General features: G+C 44.8%; 1 protein-coding gene across 1 annotated transcript; it reads left to right on the forward strand.

Annotated features, from left to right (window-relative positions):
• Positions 1-10,978: 10,978 nt before the first annotated feature.
• COMMD9 (COMM domain containing 9) lies at positions 10,979-16,750 on the forward strand. The gene is made up of 6 exons (XM_050334952.1): positions 10,979-11,079; positions 11,165-11,290; positions 11,727-11,866; positions 12,614-12,648; positions 14,877-14,980; positions 15,796-16,750. Exons 1-6 carry the CDS (start codon positions 11,029-11,031, stop codon positions 15,934-15,936), a joined length of 597 nt encoding a protein of 198 aa, XP_050190909.1. The 5' UTR covers positions 10,979-11,028; the 3' UTR covers positions 15,937-16,750.
• The last annotated feature ends 1,693 nt before the right edge of the window (positions 16,751-18,443 follow it).

An 18,443-nucleotide genomic window follows, 5' to 3' on the forward strand; every position in this document is an offset into this window, starting at 1 on the left:
TGAGTTACAATGAATGCACACAAATGGTTAGAGGTGTTTTTTCTAGAGAAAGTTAGTAGTAATTGCTCTTATACATGCTGCATTTACTATGTAATAGATGACAAGCACTGCGAATGAAATCTGGTTTGATGTATTTTGCATAATCTGCTATGATTTCATTTATATGAAAGCATAATCAGCTTTCTTATAAAGAAAGTTTATTGGTTTGTACTATTTCACATTTCATTCTTATCCTATTGGTAAGAGACCAGCAGAGGGCTAGTTGGAATCAATTTACTTGTGGTATAATGTTTCACATAACCATAATCTGAAGTCTTAATGTAATTAGGTAATTTATGCTGTTGTGATATGAATAGAAATGAAAGTATAACAAATCTAGCAGTCTCACAACAAACAATATGGTCTTAATTTATGATAGACATCAGGTAAGGAAATTGTGTTATTCTCTTCTTAGAAAGGACTAAATGTATACGAGGGTTTTTTAGTATTGACACAGTCATAGGAGACTCATTAGAGCTCTTATTCCCTATGCAAACACATGCACAAACACATGCATATACAGAGGCTTTAGACACAACTGGCCAGTCACAGCAGTTTCAAGACACTGACTGACACCTCTTACCTCCATCTAATTTGAGGTAGGAACTTCCATGACAGAGCAGAGCAGCAGTCCACAGCATTCATCGCCTCATACACCCTGGTCACTCATATCAGATACTTTACAAAACTCTGCAGAAGCCAGTATAAGCTGCCAACTGCAGACTTCCTTGAGGGGCTGGCTTATGTCCTGAAATTATAAATGCACAAACACAGCTGCATTTGTGCAATTTCTAAAAGGCCAGAGGCAAAATATTTAATGTACATTTATATAGATATGAAACACCCCTCTGGGGATGTACTACTTGCATGTGTGGAAGTTAACAATGGCAGTAGCAGCTAAATAATGAAAAAGTCAATTATGTTTTAAAGAGCCTTTTAATTTTAATAGTTCATAGTGATTTTAATAATATGGGGAAGGACAATTTTAAAGCATTTATCCTGACATTTACCCTTATGATGACTTGGTAATTTAAGCATGCGGTTGTGATGAGGTACAGCTTTAGATCTACCTCTCTGGAGAGAGAAAAATAATTTATAGTCCAGTTTGTTAGTTTTTACAGTTTTGCTTTTCTGTTTTGAGGCAGTACTAGAGACTTTTCTGAGGGTATGGGTAATACCTCCTCTTTTCAAAGTTTAAAGCAACCCAGAACAGAGAAAGAAACTGCTTTTGATTGTTATCTGTTGCAATTATATGTGTGATCAAGGTATTGTTGAAATAAAATGGGGCTTTATGATTTTATTGCTACTTCTTAGCACCTAAATCTGGAGTTCTTAGAACTAGCCAGCATATTAACAAAGAGTGAAAAGGCAATTATAGCTGTAGAGCAGAAATAAGGCTTTTAAAATTGTCATTTCAAACCAATAAAAGGCAGCAACTGCAACAAAAGGGTCCTGGATGACTCCAGTATCTCCTTGATAATGGGATATGAATCCTTTTGCCTTACCCAGAGGTAACTTAAACTAATGGTGACTGTTCTCTCACCTATTCTCATACAAAATGAGCTGACAGGATTCTTGTTGCATTCTAGGTCACAGTCTTAGAGCTGCCCTTACCTCCCAGCTCTGCAGGCAGCCTGAGCTCCAGGACCACTGATATGATGCAATTTTCTGAAGTACCTAAGTGCCCGAGGCTACTTGGACCTGCCACTGCCCGGGCTGCACCAACAGCCCCGCAGGTTTCACACATCTGCCCTGAGCACAATCGTAAACTGAGCACACACAAAGCTGAGTGGCTCAAGGCTGACCTCTCGATGCAGGAGGATGGGCTGGTGGGTGAGTGGCTTCCTGCTGGGAGGCCCCTGGCACCCAGTGGTTAAAGGCAGGCAGTGCAGAGGACAGTGATCAAGTAGGATTTAGGCTGTGAAAGAGTGGAAGGCAAGCAAGAATATTTAGCAGAATGAAAATGGTTAGGCAGAGATTAAAGGTTGTGTCACGGCAACACTGGACTGTACCTGCAGCTGACTATAGAGGGCTGGGGTGTAGCAAGACTTTGTAATGAATACAGAATAATAGACTGATTGAATGTTTCTACAGCTGATTTGTTGGCACTGGTATCACTGCAATTGTAGAGCTGGTCCTTGATGTTTCATGCTAAACTGTGCAGAAGTCACCAAGATGGCCTGAGGCTCTATCAATGCAAAGAAACCTCTCCCCTGCCAGTAATGGTTCCCAGTAGTAGGTCTTACTAACGTCTTGCTACTGAAGGTAACTTCCTCTCTTGGAAGAAAGAAATCATGCAACTGAAACACGTGAGCTTGAGACTTGCTGTTTTACATACCATGTCTTGAAGGAGATCTTTCTGGAGGCTGTTGTCAACCACAGTTTTCCAAAGAGCTTTAGCATATTTGAGCTTTCCCTTGCTGCCTTCCCCTCCATATTGTTGCTTGCATGGTGTGGCAGCTGCCTTCAGCAGCTGAAAGGGAAAGCTGGGAGCCCATGCTGGTGCTGGCTCCTACTTCGATGTTCAGCTTCAGCACGACTACATCATGCTGAGAGACACTGACATTTAAAAGGAGAGTGGGGAGGAAAGGCTTGTTTACTTTTTCGCTTTTATAGGAGAGATTAAATGTCTTGCTTTTGTGCCTGCTGGCTTGCTCCTTCTGTCTCATCAGAACTAACTCTGCTATGATTTCAGGCTTGCAAATACGTCAAAGAAAACATTTTGATCTATGCTTTAATTTGCTTTTAAAAGCAGAAGCAGTTCCATTGATTTGAGATATGTTACACCGAATTTTCTCCAAGGACTTTTAGGAGCATCGATAAATGGTTGTCAGATCTGGATGAGACCTTTTAAATAAAGACAGTAGTAAAAGATTGGTGTTATGTTCAGGCCAAATGTTTTCTGCTGGAAAATACTCTGCTTCTTTTTGTCCCAACGACACTTTGCAGTCTGAACACATTCATAATCTCATGAACTGCCGCAGTCTGACCTGTCTATCAAATTTTATAGGGACCATCTTGCAGCAGGGGCCAGAGAAAGTTACTTTAGATGAGCTGTTAATGTGTAATGCCTTCTTTACAACAGTGTTAGCATGCTCACTTTCCAGTTTTAATACAGCCAAGTGTCCACAGACTTGCATAGCACATGGAGAGTATCTGATAGCACAGAGCCTCACAGATCACATCTGTCAGTAGTAGTCTCATCTGCTAATTTGCAGTCCCCTTTGAAGAGTCTCAAGTATCAGCAACTCAAGCTGAAAAGGCACAACTGCTTCAGCTGAGAGGCTAGGGAGGAAGGAATATTGTCATCTGAAAGACAATTGAGAACTGACACTGAAGAGTACAAACCCGAGTATTAACCACATGGTTTTGCTCCATTTCTTAAAAAATCCTAACAACAAAAACCTGTCAGGATTACAGCTCCTTAGTGGGTAGAGATGGGGCCAAATGCCACGGGAGTGCAAAGAGGAAAGGTCTTGATTCTGCATTACATGCCCTTTGTTTAGCCACTACAACAGGCAACATGTTGGAGATGAGGAAGCTTATGAGGAGATGGAAACAGCATTTGCTGCATGGAAAGATGAAGGGAAAAGAGAAGAGAGTTTTGATGAGTGGAAAACTAGCATTGACAACACTACTACCGATAGCAACAACACCAGTGTTTAAAGACTTTATTGTGGCAGCCTTGTTAAAGTTCTAAAACCTATTAGTAGGTTGACTCCCTCGCTTTTTATCTCCCATCATGGACTTTCTGCCTGACAGGCATGGAGACAGTCCCTGATAGGTCAGTGTACCGTGAGGTACTGATCAATCGTGTTCTCCCTGGTTAACTCCTCCCTTGTTAACACCCATTCATGTTTATTCATGTACCCTTACCCCATCACTGTTAGTGGATTTGCATGCTCCGCCCAATCTCTGCCCTGTTTCCAGACCTTTCTCTTCATGACCCTATAAAACCCACCATTTTGTCCCAATAAAGTTAGATCAGCTTCAGCTGTTCGAGTGTTCTCTTCTGTCGTGTCTGCCTCTTCTCTCGGGTGCGTGCGTCAGGGTGAACTTAACTCTCAGCCACTGCCTATTGCTCTTTTTACCACCTTGTCTACAGGCTAGGCAGAACCCCGAGCTGGTCCGGTCCCCTTCCAGACCAAAACTGTGACAGCAACAGACTGAGTCAGACCAAAATTGCTAATCATGCCCGTGATGTGTGCTGAAGGGTCCTAACCTACTCTCACTATCCCAGAGTTAATGGTTTTCACCAACAGAATCATAGAATCATAGAATCATAGAATAGATTGGGTTAGAAAAGACCTCCAAGATCATCAAGTCCAACCCCTGATCCAACTCTAATTACTATATCATGGCACTAAGGGCCACGTCCAATCTCTTTTTAAAAACCTCCAGGGATGGTGAATCCACCACCTCGCTGGGCAGGCTGTTCCAATGCCTGATTACCCTCTCTGTAAAGAATTTCTTCCTAACATCTAACCTAAACCTCCCCTGGCAAAGCTTGAGTCCATGTCCCCTTGTCCTGTTGTTGGTTGCCTGGGAGAAGAGACCAACCCCCACCTGGCCATAACTTCCCTTCAGGTAGTTGAAGAGAGTGATGAGGTCACCTCTAAGCCTTCTCTTCTCCAGACTAAACAACCCCAGCTCCCTCAGCCTCTCCTCATAGGACTTGTGCTCAAGTCCCTTCACCAGCCTGGTTGCTCTTCTCTGGACCCGCTCCAGCACCTCAATATCCGTCCTGAACTGAGGGGCCCAGAGCTGAACACAATGCTCAAGGTGTGGCCTCACCAACGCAGAGTACAGGGGAAGGATCACTTCCCTGCTCCTGCTGGCCACACTGTTCTTGATGCAGGCCAGGATGCCATTGGCCTTCTTAACCACCTGGGCACACTGCTGGCTCATGTTCAGCTTCCTGTCAATCAGCACCCCCAGGTCCCTTTCCACCTGGCTGCTCTCCAACCACTCTGTGCCCAGCCTGTAGCGCTGCAGGGGTTGTTGTGGCCAAAGTGCAGGACCCGGCACTTGGCCTCATTGAACTTCATCCCGTTGGAATCAGCCCAACTCTCCAGTCTATCCAGGTCCCTCTGCAGAGCCCTCCTGCCTTCCAGCAGGTCGACACTCCCTCCCAACTTGGTGTCATCTGCAAATTTGCTGATGATGGACTCAATCCCCTCATCTAAATCATCGATAAAGATGTTAAAAAGGACTGGGCCCAGCACTGATCCCTAGGGGACACCACTGGTGACTGCCAGCTGGATGCAGCCCCGTTCACCAGCACTCTCTGGGCCCGGCCCTCCAGCCAGTTCTTAACCCAGCACAGAGTGCCCCTGTCCAAGCTATGGGCTGCCAGCTTTTCAAGGAGTATATTATGGGAGACAGTGTCAAAGGCTTTGCTGAAGTCCAGATAGACCACCTCCACAGCCTTCCCCTCATCCACCAGGCGGGTGACCTGATCGTAAAAGGAGATCAGGTTGGTCAAACAGGATATAACTGTAGGAAATTATAAGATGAAAAGATTCTAACACAGACAAGTCCCTAAGGCAAGGATTACCTGTCAGGTCCAGTGATCAGTACAGAACATTTCCCTAGTAGTGCAGACCAATCAGTTTGTCTGAACTGCAGTAAAAGGAAATATGTGTCAAAACACTGGATGCAAGAATCTTGCTTTCATGCCTGCAAAGGTTTCTAAATCAATGCACATTCAGAGATTGCTGTCAAGTAGTCTCATCTGTATAGTTTTTCTATATTTTTAACTGCTTGGTTATTTCAAAGAGACAAACATACTTAGTGCTTGCCCAATGCTTTCAGTGTGAAAATCTCTAACTTCATCACAAAAGTAGACATAAGTAGTCTTGCTCAGAAGAATTGCAAGAGCTTTGTCAGGCAAGCTGTGACAAATCTTGCTGTAGTGTCCGGGAAATTTTAACTCCAATTCTCTCTCCCTCTACAGGATACATCTGTCTCTGCAGCAGGACTGCCAGAAGGGAAGGGATGCCTTATGCTCTATCACCCCGGCGTCATGTCTCCTGTCTAGCTGGCTGAAGAACAAGATGTTTTGAAGTTAATGCATCAGTCTGCACCACAGTGGATGGTGCACAAGGAGGCTTTTCTCCTGCTGACTCTCCCGTGGACTTAGTAAGGGCTGGCAAGCAGACAGGGGACTGTTTGGAAATCCTGTACCCTGAAACTGCAGGGCTTACCCACAGACTGGCTGGACACAGCACTTTGCTCTTGATCACCACGTAGTCTACGTCCAGTTCGATGAACGCATACTTGATGTCATATCTCTACTGCATTAATTTAAGAGTTAAGTCCTGCTTCTTCTAATTGGGAAAAGAATAAGCAACTTCATTACTAAAATTGCACACACCCAGCAGGGAGCAGTTACAGAGTACAGCCCTGATCTGCAGCTGAAAGCCCTTAAGGAAGAGACCATTGTTGTGCTACAGATGCTCCAGTCAATACCCTTTTTTCCCCCACTACACTCTGGGGAAAAAACTAATAGCTCTTCCCATCAAATCCTTAATACCCCAGGGATTTCTCTCCCAGAGACCCGTGAATGGACAAAGTGAGTAGAACTGTGTACTTCTTTCCCTGGAGAATTGTAGGGAAGCTAAATTTATTATTTCTTTTTCCACTTCTCAAGGGGAAAAAAAAAAAAAGAAAAAGAAAAAGAGAAAAAAAAAAAGAAGAAAAAAGGAATAAAGGGAAAAAAAGGTTCTGTTTCAAATGGGGTTTGTCAAGTCACTTGTTTGGTTTTTTATGCTTATTTTTTAATAATGGCCAGTCTTCGCGAGCGAAGATCCGGGGAAGGTCTTTCCACCTTCCAGCCTGCGCATTGGATTTTTTAGGTGAGACACAGCGTGCGCGGAACTGAGCCCACCCTTTAATCCTAAGGTTCATCTGCCGGGGCCAAGCGAGCTTGGACGGTGGCAGCGAGGTCCTTAGGACGTAGGTGGGTTGCCTTTAAGGGCTAACGAGCCCCACCTGCCCGGGAGTGGCCCTGACCGGGAATCGAACCCGGGTCTCCGCGGTGATAGCGCAGCGCCCTTACCACTGGACCACCAGGGGCTCCTCCTTATTTTTTTTTTTTTTTTTTTTTTTTTTACCTTGAATATATTAGGAAGAGCAAGAGTGACTTTTCCTCAACAAACAGATTGATTTTGGGCTCTCATTTTAGTGGATGGACTATATATAAAAAACCATTTTTGCTAAGTATTTATCTGTCACTGGAGTTATGTAGCTATGTATAAAAGCACTGAGTGTATTGTACACTGACTTACTGAAATTCTTTCACTCAGCTTTCCAACTCTTGATTTTTGCCTTGTGATATCATGTAATTTATTCTGTCATGATGGCTGGCTTCAGTTGAAAATAAATACTTTTATTTATGTGAAATGCAGACAGTTCTTTCAATGCCTCATATACCTCCCTTTCCTTTTTTTCCTTTTTTTAAATAAAACATAATTGTCCGTCCATCTCCATCAGAAAAGGACAAGGGCACACAGGCAACTTACTCCTGATATTTTCCAGGTAGTGGAATGCATAAATCCCTCAGAGTCCAGCAGAGAGCTGTGTATATACCTGACAAGGGAATTCCCCCTGGCTATGACTTGCCAAGTACCAGTAGATATAGAACACTAGCACAATTTGTTATTTCAAGTGAAAAGGCAAATGAAGAACTATTCTCCTTCTGCAAGGCCCAGGAGGTCCTCCACTCCCACCAGAAACCCCCTACCTAACTCTAAGAGGTCAACCATTCTTGCCTTGCCTCCCTTCTCACTTGTGATTCCCAGCCAGGATCCCTAATCCTCTCTCCCTTCATGAAACACCAGTTCTCAAGGGTTTTTTACATCCCTGGGAACAGAGGTCACAAACAAGAACAGCAGACAGCATACACCCATACATATATTCTCACACACCCACATCCCCATGTCCAGGAGACCCTGAATTCAGAAAATTATCAAGGGTATTTAAGAGTATCACAGTCTGGAGACTGCTCGCTCATCCAGCTCCCTGTAGTAAAATCCATACCATAGAACCACAGAATCATAGAATCGTAGAATGTTAACTAGTTGGAATGGACCTTAAAGATCATCTAGTCCCAACCCACCTGGCTGTGGGCAGGGACATTTCCCACTAAACCAGGTTGCTCAAGGCCTTAGCCAACCTGGCTTTGAACACTGCCAGGGCCAGGGCATCCACAACCTCCCCAGAAAACTTGTTCCAGTGTCTTGCCACCTTCATAGTAAAAAATTTCTTTCTAATACCTATCCTAAATTTACTTATTAATTGTCCTATCATTACAGTGGTAGGAGGAAAGGAGGGAGGGAAGGAAGAAAGGAAGAAAGGAGAGAGAGGAGGGAGGAAGGGAGGAAAAAAATACAAAAAGAAAGAAAAAAAAGAGAAGAAAGGAGAAAGAAGAGGTCTAACCACCCTCAGATAAAGCATTTTACTAAGAACTTCTGTTGGCTTCTGACCATAAGCTACAAACAGCATTTCAATTTTGATTTTAAATCAAACCTGTCATTATTTCTTCAAGATTATAAGGCTCCCAGAGTGAGGAAATGGCAACAATAGGAGGCAAACTGGAGAAGGAATTCAGTAGGATGCCAGCTGTTCTTACTCGTAGGTAGCATCTTTGTTCTGAGTGCATGTCACCCCCACTCTTTGCATCTCTCCACCTACTTGTCTGACAAAGTTACTCTGTACAATTAAGTATTTAACCCAGTGTGGTGGTTTGATCTTGGCTGGATGTTAGGTGGCCACCAAAGCTGCTCCATCACCCCCAAAAGGCTCATGAGTTGAGATCACTCACCGATTACCATCATGGGCAAAACAGACTTCACTTAGGGAAATTAACTGAATTTATTACCAGCCGAAACCAGAGCAGGAAGAGAAGCAAAGCAAATCTTAAAAGCACGTTCCCCACAGCCCTCCGTCCATTCTGGGCTTAACTTTATTTCCAGTTCTCTACCTCTGCCCCACCAGCAGTGCAGGAGGATGGGAATGAGGGTTATGGTCTGTTCATCACATGTTTCTGCCGCTGCTTCCCCCTCAGGGGAAGGATTCCTTCCCCTGCTCCAGTGTGGGATCCCTCACTCAGGAGGCAATTCTCCACGAACTTCTCCAGCATGAGTCTTTCCCACAGGCTGCAGTTCTTCATGAACTGCTCCAGCGTGTGTCCCTTCACAGAGTACAATTCTTAAGAAATATTCAGTGTGGGTCCCCACAGGGTGACAAGTCCTGCCAGCAAACCTGCTCCAGCATGGGCTTCTCTCTCCATGGGGCCCCAGGTCCTGTCAGGATGGGCTTCCCACAGGGTCACAGCCTCCTTTGGGCATCCCACTGCCCTGCTGTGGGTCTCCTCCAGGGGCAGTAGGTGGATCTCTGCATCCCCGGTGACCTCCATGGGCTGCAGGGGCACAACTGCCTTGCCATGGTCTGCACCAGGGGCTGCAGGGGAACCTCTGCTCCGGTGCTCTGGAGCACCTCCTCCCCCTTTTTCTCTACTGACCTTGGTGCCTGCAGGGCTGTTTCTCTCACATATTCTTACTCTTCTCTTCTCTGGCTGCAACTACATCTGTGCAATAACTTTTTTTTCCTTCTTAAATATGTTATCCCAGAGGCACTAAAGGCCTCACTGACGGACTTGAACTTGGTCAGCGGTGGGTTTGTCTCGGAGCCAGCTGGTGTTGGCTCTGTTGGGGATGGGGGAAGCTTTCAACAACTTCTCACAGAAGCCACCTCTGTAGCACCCCCCAGTACCAGAACCTTGCCATGCAAACCCAATACACTAGGTATGGATCAATCTGATTTTAGTAAAGTTTTGTAAAGCCATTGCTTTAGAAAAGCCCTGAAAAATATGAGTGTTCCTCTTCCTCAGTTAGATACAGCATTTCAGAAGTTTTACTCCTTAGAAAAATTCTGCTTACCTCTCACTGTAGAAAATGCCAGTTTTATTGGTTTGGGAAAAAGACAGGCAGGCAGATTATAAGAGGTCAATAATACAATTACAGTAGTAAGTGATATCCTGTGAGCAATCCCCAAGTTTCCTTTAGGCATACTTGCTTATATTCTAAGTGTTGTTTTTTCACAGTGCCTTCATTCTGTTTATCCTTTCAAAACCTCTAAGTTTACTATTGAGGTTAATAAATGCCCACATTTATTAATGCAGGACGTTATATTATACAGTGAGTTCCATTACCTTCCTGTCATTCATGACAAAAGTGACCTACCTTGATTCATCTGAAAACTGAAGCAGAGTCAGGAGAACATGATTCAAGTTTCCTAAACCTCGACCTCTAACCATTACCCCATGTTTTTTTTTCCTCTGGGATGCTATTGTTTAACCCACTAACTGCAAACATTTCATTTTGGAAACAAAAAATTAGGATCTCACCATTCTTGCCTTCACCTTCTGGTCTGTCCCAATGCATAGCAGGGAAATCAGTTGTGCTGAGTAAGCCCTTTTCCCTGCCAGGCTTGGGGAGCCCAATGCAAGAAGCGTTTACATGTTTGCATTTCTCACCGTGTAACAAACCTAGGCAGATGGAAATGAGGATGGGGATCCTGTGACAGAGGCACTGATGGGGAAAGATCGTAAATTACCAATGCTCTGGGACCAGATCTGCTGGGAACCATACAACACAAAGAGAAGACTTTCTCAGAAACAGGACTTATTTTAATCCTTTACAAAGTGAAAAATGCAGTTTGCTAAGACAATTTTCCGTATCACTGCAGTAGTGTCATGGTAAATCCTTTGCCTTCAGTTCCCGCTGGCTGGAAATGGCGCGTTTACAGCTAAATTCTACATCCAACGTAGAGATGTGCACTGACAACAAACGCCAGGAGTAGACCGGAGAGGGCAAGGCGGTATGTTTAGGGCTCGCCCCGCTCCCTGAGGCGCACAGCCGTCCCGTCCCGCCCCGCTGAGGGCGCCGCCATGGCGGCGGGGGGGCGCGGAACAGCTGACCCGCCAAGATGGCGGCGCTGCGGGACGCGGAGTTCGTGGCGCTGCAGAGCCTGCTGAAGGTGAGCGGGCCCCGGGGGGACGGGGCGCCCGGCCCGGCCGCGGGGGCTGCCGCGGCTGAGCGCTCCCCGCTTTGCTCCCCGCCAGGCGCCGTCCAAGGACGCCGTGCGGCAGCTGTGCCAGGAGTGCTTCTCCAGCCCGCCCGCCGCGCTCGGAGCGCTGGCCCAGCGCGCCTGCCCCGGGCTCGCCGCCGGCCCCGAAGAAGCGGAGCAGGTAGGGCCGGGCGGGGCAGCCGCGGGCCCCTGCGGGAGGGAGGGAGGGAGGGAGGCAGAGCCGCCGGGAGCGGGGCTAAGGCGAAAGGAACCGGGAAGGGCCCGCGGCGGTGGCCCAGCCCTCGGGGAGGTGCGGGCTCCGCGGCCGCTGCTGTAGCGGGAAGAGCTCGGTAACAGCGACCCTCGGCCCGGGGCACGGTCCCGAGGGGCCGCACAGGGGGTGGAAGGGAACTGGCTGAGGCTGTGAACCAGAGGGCAGCGGGGACCTCGGCTCCTCTCCTGCTAAGGCTGCCAGGCCGTGCTTGGATGAGCGAGGCCCTGGCGGTGTCGGTCCCGCAGCAGAAGCTGTGTCTCTCCTGGCTGCTGAAGGCCTGTCCCGTGCTGTATGTGATGCTTTTCAGCCCAGCACAGCCCTTTCTTCTCTTCCTTTCTGACAGCTGGTATCTGCTTTGCACAACCTCACCAGGCATGTCGTGTACTGCGGCTTGACGAGGGCAGAAGATATCCTCTCTCTTTTCCCAGAAAACTTCCACCAAAATCTGAAAAACCTTTTGACTAAGATAATCTTGGAGAATATGTGAGTGCTACCCACCTGCCATTTCCTTTCAGCTGGAGAATTAAAGCCTTTGTATGTGGTTTGATATGTGGGTAGTTGGCAACGTGCAAAGGCTTGTTTCTGTGAATTTCACGTGCCCCTTAGGTGTAATCACGCAGATTGGGATGAGCAGAGTTGAATGAAATATGTCATCTGAGTGGAATGGCGCACACAGGGTTTTCCCATGAATTTTGAAATGGACACGGGCCTCATTCCTGTAATGCAAAGGCCCTTTTATCCAAACAACTCACCTGTGTGATGAAAAAATGCTACAGATGACAATAGAGCTTAGAGGGCTAGATTTCAGCAGTAGAAAATCCCTGGTAGTATCCAGATAGATCCCCATCCACTTGCCACCTTGGCTCAGGTGTGGAGGCACTGTATGTTATAGAGCATGGGTGAGATGATGGCAGAGGAGGGCAGATCTCCATCCTTGTACAACTCAGTGCTTGGGAGGGAGCCCAGTGCTTTGATAAAACCAAGGAGAAAGGTACATGCCATAAGTGAGCTGTACTTTCAGAAGAACCAGTAGTTGGTCACCAGTTTGCCTAACATTACCCACAAGTGACAGCCTTTTCTTAGCACTCAGCATAGTTAGTCTCTGTCCCCTGCTTGCTGCTGGTGACTCTTCTGTCAGGGATAAACCATACCAAGTGCTTGCCCTACCTTTTTTCTGGGTTTTTTTCCCCTAAAACACTGTTGATATTGTTTTTCCCTGCTTTTTCACAGCTCTGCTTGGAGGAATGAAGCACAAGCAAGTCAGAGTAAGTAGTAGTTCACATCTTGATGGAATTGATGTTTCCTGAGGTCATTCGAGCTTCTAGTGTAGAACAGTGCATGGTAATGTAGCACAGAGTTATCCCCATTGGGCTTAGATGGAGCTGTAAGATTGTGGCATCACAGAGCTTAGCAGAAGCCAACAGACTTGTATTCAGATCTGTGCGGCTGTGCCAAATTGTTTCTAGTTCTCCAGCAGTTCCATTTAAAGCTCAGTGTCTGGCTGCCTAGCAGGGTGCAGTGTATAGCAATTATTTGTAAAACTTTTGAAACTGAAGCACTCTGACTTCCCCATTCAGGTCATTAAGGGATGTTTGTATGCAGTAACTGCACTGTAAAGGATATGTATATATTGGGGAATACCTTATCCTTGCATATCTAGTCAATCCTGTGCATTCTTTCATTTCCATGCAACAGTAGGTACACTGCATATCTTTGTACCTGCTTTTTCTTCACGTTTCTAAACAGTGATGTAATAAAGGAATGCCAACTTTAACAGTAGAAACATGGCCAGTGAGTTACATCCCAGTTAGATGTTCTGTGCAGCTACTACACTTGGTTTTTTCCCCAAGAGGTTTTCTTTACAACTGTAGCACTTAGAGGCTTATAACTGAGAGCTGATATATGAGAGTACTCCAAGGTCTGCACAGATCCTCTTTCCCCTTTCCTTTGCCTGCAGAGGAGCTAATGTCCAACATCTAAACAGTACTGGAATACCTGGAAATACATTGTGCCTCAAAGTTCTAGGGGAGTATAAATAGGGAGAGGTAAGAAACTATTGCCTAACGCTAACACACTAGTTGCTTACACCAAACAGTGTTACCAAGACAGATTATGCTTTCTCCTGTATCCTTATATGCTACCATGTTTTGGAGGAGATGAGAGTGAGCATGACACACTGGCTATGCCTTCACAACCCAGAAGCAAGGCTGGCTTGGAGCACCACCCAGGAGCTCTGCTCAGATGCTCATGTCTTTGTATTCATTAGATGAATATTTAACAGTGTTGAAATGAGGTTGTCTTGTAGGAATTGATGGATTATTTTAGTATTGTGTTCGTGAAATATCTGACATATGTTACATAGGGGACCAAGGCAGTGGTCCAAGGCAGGCATTCCAACAGATTGATCTGTGTTAACATAAAAAAGTGAATGGTTTCCTGCCCCTCCCAAAGCCACCAGCAATCAATCTTTGTAAATTAACATACAGGGCTAAACAGATGCATTTTATGTTGTTGCAAATGCTGCCAAATGCTGGCCCTGACCGACTGTGAACTGGAATGTGTTCCAAAAGCAGGAGCATGGCAGCCAGTTGTGCACTGCCCCCTGGAGGTCTGCACAGGGAGGTAGCGGGAGGAGGGAGAAAAAGTTCTGTTAGGCAATAAAGCACAGTTAGGAAGCAACCTGAGCCTCTGGAGTCAGTAGGAAGGCTAGCAATCAACCCCTGGGGAGGAAATTAGACATCCTATGATAGGCAGAATCCAGGCAGGCTGCAATTGCCTAGTGAGACAGCTCTTTCCTTAGCAGCCAAGTTAGACCTGTCCTCATTTCCTTGGGAGGGCTCATGAGGTCTCCAGCCCTGAGCTATTGGTGTCAGTGTTACAGCAGACTGTTAAATGTTTTCTGTTAGACTGCATGTAATTAGGATGACATTTAAAATATTTGTAACGAATTGGCAGGACACGTGAAAATTGTAGTTTAGCAGTACATTTGCTGTACTGCAGGATGCTTTGGCTCACAGGCTGGGTAACTTGAAATAGCATGTTTTGTACTGCTGGATTTTGAGAGCTTTCCTGTTTGGTTTCTTACCAGTTTCAGAGCAGAGCAGTAAGCATGCAGGTCCCAGAGCAACTCCTGATGAAACACTTGTTGAGTGTTGCAGGCAGCAAGGCAGGGGATGAAGATGTAGAAAGGACATCTTACTGCTCTCCTTCTCCCAGCTGCTTTATGAATTGACCCATGCTTGTCTTGCACTGTACCATCATTGCATGTAATGATGGGAGAATCCCTTTTGTCCTTCCAATGTCATGAAAAGGCCTTCAGAGACTGCTTATTTCAGATTAAAAATGCTGTGAAACAATATAGTTGCACTAAAGTTGTACACTTCTGGAGCCAGAAGTGGAGCAGCATGTACGTGGTCCGCATGGTCACAGGCTGCAGGGTCTGGTATAATCAGGTACTGCTGGGCCTAACAGACCCATTTTTTTAATCCCTCAGTTTCCCTGCCCCGGCTGGTCGACATGGACTGGAGGGTGGACATCAAGACCTCTTCAGACAGCATCATAAGAATGGCAGTCCCTACTTGCCTGCTTCAGTTAAAGGTAATGTCAGTGGCTCTGAAGGACCAAAATAATCAAGTCTGACACCTGCCTTGGTAGTGCAAACCAGTTCAGACAGGCATCTGGTGCTTGCCTTTGGCCTGGTGGGCAATTAGACTCTCTCAGAGATGATATTTGAAATGCCACAGAACCTGGGAATGAGGCCTCTGATGGAAGCTTTTTCTTTCAAGGGAGAATTTTCTGTGCATGAGAGAATTCAGCATATTTGTTCCTAATCACCATTGTTCTCTAGACAAAAAGAAAAGATAAATTATGAAGTCATCATCCTTTAATTCTAAACACTTATCAGCATGTTTAGCTGACTTCATTAGCTGGGAAATGACTTTAGATTACTAATAACTTCCTTCACTGGCTACATTCTATCATTTGGGGAGTATAGCTAAACTTACTGCTTATGTTCTGCAGAGTTTTGGCTCTCCCCAGCCAGTAAAAGTGGAATGAGTGGGTTTCAGAGGATGAGGAAAAAAATCTAATTTCTGTGTGTGGGATGGGGTTAAGTATCCTATGTGGTATCTGCTAAGATGCTTTTGATACAGATGTGGCTTCCTGCCTCAAGTCTTCAAAATTTCTCTATACTCATGGCAGTAGATGCTCACTTGTACTCTGTCAGTTGGAGTGCACTTCACTAGTGGGGCACACAGTTTAGAAAGTGTGCCATGGTCCTTGAGGATGGAGCTGGATTCCAAATTTAAAGCATTTTTCTTAATCTGCCCATTAAACACTGACTTTCTTGGTGGTACTGGAAAAACATGTGAATGAATTTTTAATACAACTAATGTCTGCATTTCTGTTTTAAGATTCAGGAAGATGCTGCCTTATGTGGAAATAATCCTGTTGTTTCTGCACTGACTGTGGAACTGAGTAAAGAAACCCTGGACACTATGTTAGAAGGTCTAGGAAGGATTCGGGACCAACTTTCTGCCGTTGCAAACAAATGAATATTGGCACAGATTCCAGCAGCAAGGAATGGAAGTATTTTCTACCTACAGCTCTCATAGGTTGCAGTCCAGTGCAACATGTTGTCTGTTTTAACAAAACAAAACTGAAGAAGTTTCTTCATTGAATTAATGAGATAGCTTTTGAAAAGCTAACACTTAAATATTCACGATACCAAAAAGTACTTTCACAATATATTGTTGAACAAAAGCTGTTCACCGTTTCAGAAGAGAGTTGGAGGGCTCAGAGCTGGGCTTAATCACAAGGGTCATAGGTGGAAGGAGCAAATAGCTGCAGCCTGTGAAACAAGTGCTATGCCTCTGCCCCGAAATGAGAATCTAAAAGGCTCAAACTGGTTAACAGGCTGCCTTCCAGTGTTAGAAGAGGAGGTTCTTCTCTCTGGAATGTGCATATACTGAGGTGCGTGCTAGATGTAGCACCCTCTCCCTCAGTGAAGCACAGCCATGCTGCAGATGGTTATTACAGGATAGTGCTTTGAAATAGGGCAATTATGCACATTCCCTTCTGATCAGCTTAGTAGCACCATTTGCAAAATGACTAGTCTGAACATCTTTAGCAGGAAATAATTTCCTCCTTCTGTCTGAAAAGAAAAAAAGGAGTTCACATAATTCATGTTGGGGTTTATTGGACTCTGGGCTTTGCTTTTGCTGCACAAAAACCAGACGGGGAAAGTAACTGAAGTCTGTTCTCTGTACTGTAGGAAACTCTTCTGTGGTAGTATGTGCCTATACTTCTCCAAATTGTTCTGTTGTTGGTGTAAATCTTCATTTAATTAAAGAATGAAATGGTAATTGATTTTGTGAATCCTTTTCAGTCTGGAAGAGATGTCCTGGGTTACCTCAGCCTCTTTGTGATGGTGCCAAGTTTGTAGGCTGGTTTAATGGATGTGCATGTTTCTTGCTGAAGAAGGATCTTTTGTTTCCTGTTCAGATTGATTCATGTTTTACTGTCTTCTCTTCATTATAATACAGCTTCAGGGCACCTTTTTCCATGGGCACCAGCTCTTTGCAATATTAAAGGTGATGACCCTGACGTAGAAGTTTATAAATATATGTGCATTGAGAGTATGGAGGAGTTAAGTGCAGAAAATCAACAAAATTCAGACTCTTCTGATGACCTTCTCTAGTGCTCCAAACTAGAAGTCTGGATCCAAATGTTTTGTTTATGGCAAAGTCCCACCTATCATATAACATTTGGGTCTGCTTCAAGACACAAAACATAGTCTGTTGTGTTTGGAAACATGAAATCATTCGAGAAGTGTGCATAAACTTACAAGAACTTTGTTAATTAATTTTATGCATCCCCACAGAGTGTGGGCTTAGAGTAAAAGTGTAAATGAAGCTTGTGCCTTTAAGAGATAATGATGTAGTGCAGCTCATGCATCAGGATCAGCTGTATGAGGAGTCACTTGGTAAGGTCTACTTTGAGCAAAGATTATAAAGCTTAGTGTGATATCAAGGCAAACTGGTATATTTCATGTCTCATAGGGGAATCTGAAAGGAGAAGATGGATGTTTAAGAATACCTTCTGTAAGATTCAAGCTGTGAAAAACATCTGTAACAGAATACTTCAGTTTGAGGAAGTTTTGTTGCCTCTGCAGCCTAGCCTTAAAAAAAAAATCTCAAGTAGTTTATATAGTTTTAGAAGGTAAGAATCACTGAGGAGGTAAATAATGCAGGATGAAGTACTGTAGTGCTAGAGGAGCTGAGGAAGCTAACACACAGAGGAAGTCCTTGAGGTAAATAGTGAAGTTATAGCCAAAAAGTAGTGTCTAATGGAATGAAGAAGTGATAGTTGCGTGGAGTTCTCATGTAAAACCATTATACAACTATAGAATAGTTGTAAAGAAAAGAAAGACTTAAAACTGAGAAGGCTTTTCCAGTGTTGGAGTGGAGCTGTGTTCATGTAGCTCAAAGTTGCTTGTTGAACCTTAATAAAGGGGTGTGCCCACTAGATCAGAGACATGACAAACATATGATGACTTCAAGGGGTATATCTCAAGTCATTCTGCAATAAGGTGCTGGTATTTTCTAGCCCAAGATTTGGGACGCTGTGACAGCTTGCCTTCAATATTTGCCTAAATTGTTAGGCATTTTATTATTGGCTCAGCCAGAAGAGCTGAGACTGCTCAGAGAAAGGTACATAAAACAAGAGAGGCTGAGTAGGACTGTCATTACCCAGCCAGCAGGAGTACTTCACAATAAAGTCCTTTTTATTGAGACTGCTACGCAGAGAATAATATGCCTGCTACTGCAGCCAGTCATATGTGATCTTATCATAAAACTGCTGTTCCCTCAAAATGAGTTAGATTTACACCCTCCCTCCACATATTGCTGCTGTTTGGTGGGACTCGCCTAAATGTACTCATCTCTTCTCTGTTATCAGCTTGTTACTTTGCCGGCACTGACCTCTTTTGTTTATTTTTCTTTCCATTTTTCCCTCATACTCATGAAGCAGTGAAATCCCTCTCCACTTCTGATGGCTGAGC

This window comes from Myiozetetes cayanensis, unplaced genomic scaffold, assembly GCF_022539395.1.
Source record: "Myiozetetes cayanensis isolate MyiCay16 unplaced genomic scaffold, myiCay2020 scf6-25, whole genome shotgun sequence".
Lineage (NCBI taxonomy): Eukaryota > Metazoa > Chordata > Aves > Passeriformes > Tyrannidae > Myiozetetes > Myiozetetes cayanensis.

Excerpts from the sequence above, each read along its gene's own strand:
- COMMD9 (XM_050334952.1), top strand. The coding sequence starts at position 11,029 with ATGGCGGCGCTGCGGGACGCGGAGTTCGTGGCGCTGCAGAGCCTGCTG. Across the intron at positions 11,291-11,726 it reads GCCCCGAAGAAGCGGAGCAG|CTGGTATCTGCTTTGCACAA; the intron begins GTAGGGCCGGGC and ends CCTTTCTGACAG. Across the intron at positions 12,649-14,876 it reads TGAAGCACAAGCAAGTCAGA|TTTCCCTGCCCCGGCTGGTC; the intron begins GTAAGTAGTAGT and ends TTAATCCCTCAG.